The 2,500-nt window shown below is 40.4% G+C and overlaps 1 protein-coding gene across 1 annotated transcript in view; it reads left to right on the top strand.

Annotated features, from left to right (window-relative positions):
• The window catches only part of LOC138006618 (actin-binding LIM protein 1-like), a 22,453-nt gene that overhangs the window by 12,182 nt on the left and 7,771 nt on the right, over window positions 1-2,500 (top strand). The window contains exons 11-13 of the mRNA XM_068853057.1: window positions 52-106; window positions 1,115-1,155; window positions 2,084-2,117. Of these exons, the coding sequence (XP_068709158.1) occupies window positions 52-106; window positions 1,115-1,155; window positions 2,084-2,117 (130 nt within the window). The remainder of the gene's footprint in view (window positions 1-51; window positions 107-1,114; window positions 1,156-2,083; window positions 2,118-2,500) is intronic.

The raw sequence follows: 2,500 nt of genomic DNA, 5'->3' as shown, positions 1-2,500 counted from the left end.
CACTTTTCGGTGTGATACGTTTTTATTTTAATTCAATGTCTTCCTTTTCAGGAAGAACAGTCTGTATATCAGTCAAGATATTATGCACCAAACGATTCTGGATCTTGTAAGTGTGCTCATAATACACTCAGAAAAATTCCTTATTTCTGATTGAACAAGGAGAGTCCATTTGATATTTGCTTGTGCCATGTAGAACTGCAACTAAGTTGTCATAACAATCACGCGGGAATAGTCTGAAATGTGATCCGTCTTCTCGCCCAAACCCACCGGAAAGGGGCGTGGCCGGAGACAGGGACCCGCCAAGCTCCTTCCCGGCGGGTTTGAGCGAGAAGACGGATGACATCCCAGACTAACGCTGGAACAACTACCGGTAATATAAGATCGGCAAAGTCGAAACAAAAATAGCCGACGACAGTTTAACTTTTAAAATGAAAACGACGCGTAAAATCCAATGTACAAAGAGCAAAAAAAGACAAAACATACAACAGTATTGAAACCTTAAGTTTTCTTATAGCTAAACAAAAGAATGGGGTTTTGGTTCAAAGATGGAAAGCAAATGAAGAAAAGAAAAGGAGCAAATGTTAAGGAAAATTTTCTAGATCTCTTGATATTTTGAAATTCTCACACTGGGCAAGCCTATTTTGAGAAATTTCAGACCAATCATACCAAATCATACCAATTCATTCCGCATTGCGCTTAAGAACGCGGTTTCCTACAAAGAGTTTTGGCTGTGAAAGGCGCTGATAATGTTGCAGGTTTATTTTCAACAGTGCTACTGTTCTTGATCGGTTGGTTAGCAAATGCAATTTAAAATTCCGTAAAAACACGAGAGTTTTAATAGAATGTGGTGCCCTCAGGAGTTAACTATATTATTTTCTTGCATGAAACTGTATCGTAGCTCTTTATTTGAAGCTGGACGAAAATGAAACTAAACTCAAGATTTTATGATGCTTTTATTCCTAACTGACCGATAATGAAAACCAATCTAATTTTGTCTCACACCAACTCTATCATTTTCATCTGATCTCCGGCTATACAATGTTAATAGCTCAGTCCAATTATTTGTACCTTCTTAAACTAATATTGATCTTTAATTTTTGTTCTTTTCACTTAGATAATAGTGCACCATACAGAGAGATAGATGCAAGGAAAGAGGTATAGAGAAATAACTGTAACAGAGAGATTTAAGGCTTTTCTACGCGCTCAAAGTTCTGGAAATTTCAGTCTGGAGTCAAATGGAACAGTCCTTTTTCCTTCCATCCTACCGGAACATTTGGCCGGTATCGCTTACAAGGCTGTTGCCTAACAGGAGCCCGGTAGCCTGGGGCTCCCAAAGAATAGCTCTGGGCACCTTAATTTTTCACGGCAACACCTTTCACTTCATATGTTGGGCTCCTAAGTTCTCAGCGTTTAGCTCTGAGGGCCCCTTTAAAATTTTCTTAGGCAGCAGCCTTGGCTTAAAGTGGGAGCACTTTGACCTGCCGGAATGAATGCACCAATTTGTTGTCCCCATTTTCACGTGCTCATCTCAAGCTTGCACCAAAACGAGCGGCAGCGTGGAGCGTCGGTCGTGTTTCTGCCATCTGAAAATATTATTCCATGAGGCGCATAGAATTTCGCAAATTCAAAGCAGAAGTTTTCGTTAAAAGGCAAGCTCCCTTATATTCGCGTTTACGGTAAAGGTTACGCTGAAAATTGCTGTTTGCGAAAATTCAATGACTTGTTTGAACAGAATCGTCCGACGTAGTTATTTAGCAAGCGCTACAAAAAATGAAATAGAAAAAAAACAGACCGAATGCATAAATGGCGGCCAAAAATGTGTTCTTTTGTTTATTTTCTAATTTGACTCATTAGCCTCGCTCTCAAGCAACATTTCTTTTCTATTTTGTCCATGCAAACGAGGCTAGTGAGTCCAATTAGTACATAAACGAAAGAGTGTTTTTTTTGCCGCCATTTATGCGGTTTCTTTGGTTTTTCCAGCAAGCGGCCGCGGTTTTTACGGACGAGCATGAATTGTATGGGTTATTAATTGTCTTAACAATATCTGAAAACACAAAATTAATTCTTTCTTTATCTTTTGAAGGAAAGTTTAAATGAAGCAGCACCACATCCTGTAGGCAAGTATTGAGAACTGTGTGATTGCTGCCCCATTTTCTCTGACTCTATATCCCCCACGTCTCAGTCGCCTCTGCCTCTACCTACCTTCACTTATTTGCGGCACCACTCTGTTCCTTTCCCAAGTTTGCCCACTTTTCATTGCTATCCTTTTCGTTTTCATTGACCACTTAATCTCAATAAAATCGCCACTGACTTCATCGTCAATCTTCGAGTCAAGTAGCAGCTCTCGTAACGTAGAATGGGATTGGCTCGATACCCAAACCAGAAACAAAAGACTAAACAATTGACACAATTAGACTTAAAAACAATGGAAGCAGGGTACGACCCAGTGGTTAGGGCCCTTGCCTTGAGATCCGGGGGTGTCGGGTTCGAGACCCGTTCT

Source organism: Montipora foliosa, chromosome 6, assembly GCF_036669935.1.
Source record: "Montipora foliosa isolate CH-2021 chromosome 6, ASM3666993v2, whole genome shotgun sequence".
In the NCBI taxonomy this organism is placed as follows: domain Eukaryota; kingdom Metazoa; phylum Cnidaria; class Anthozoa; order Scleractinia; family Acroporidae; genus Montipora; species Montipora foliosa.
This window is presented reverse-complemented; position numbering and strand designations above follow the sequence as displayed.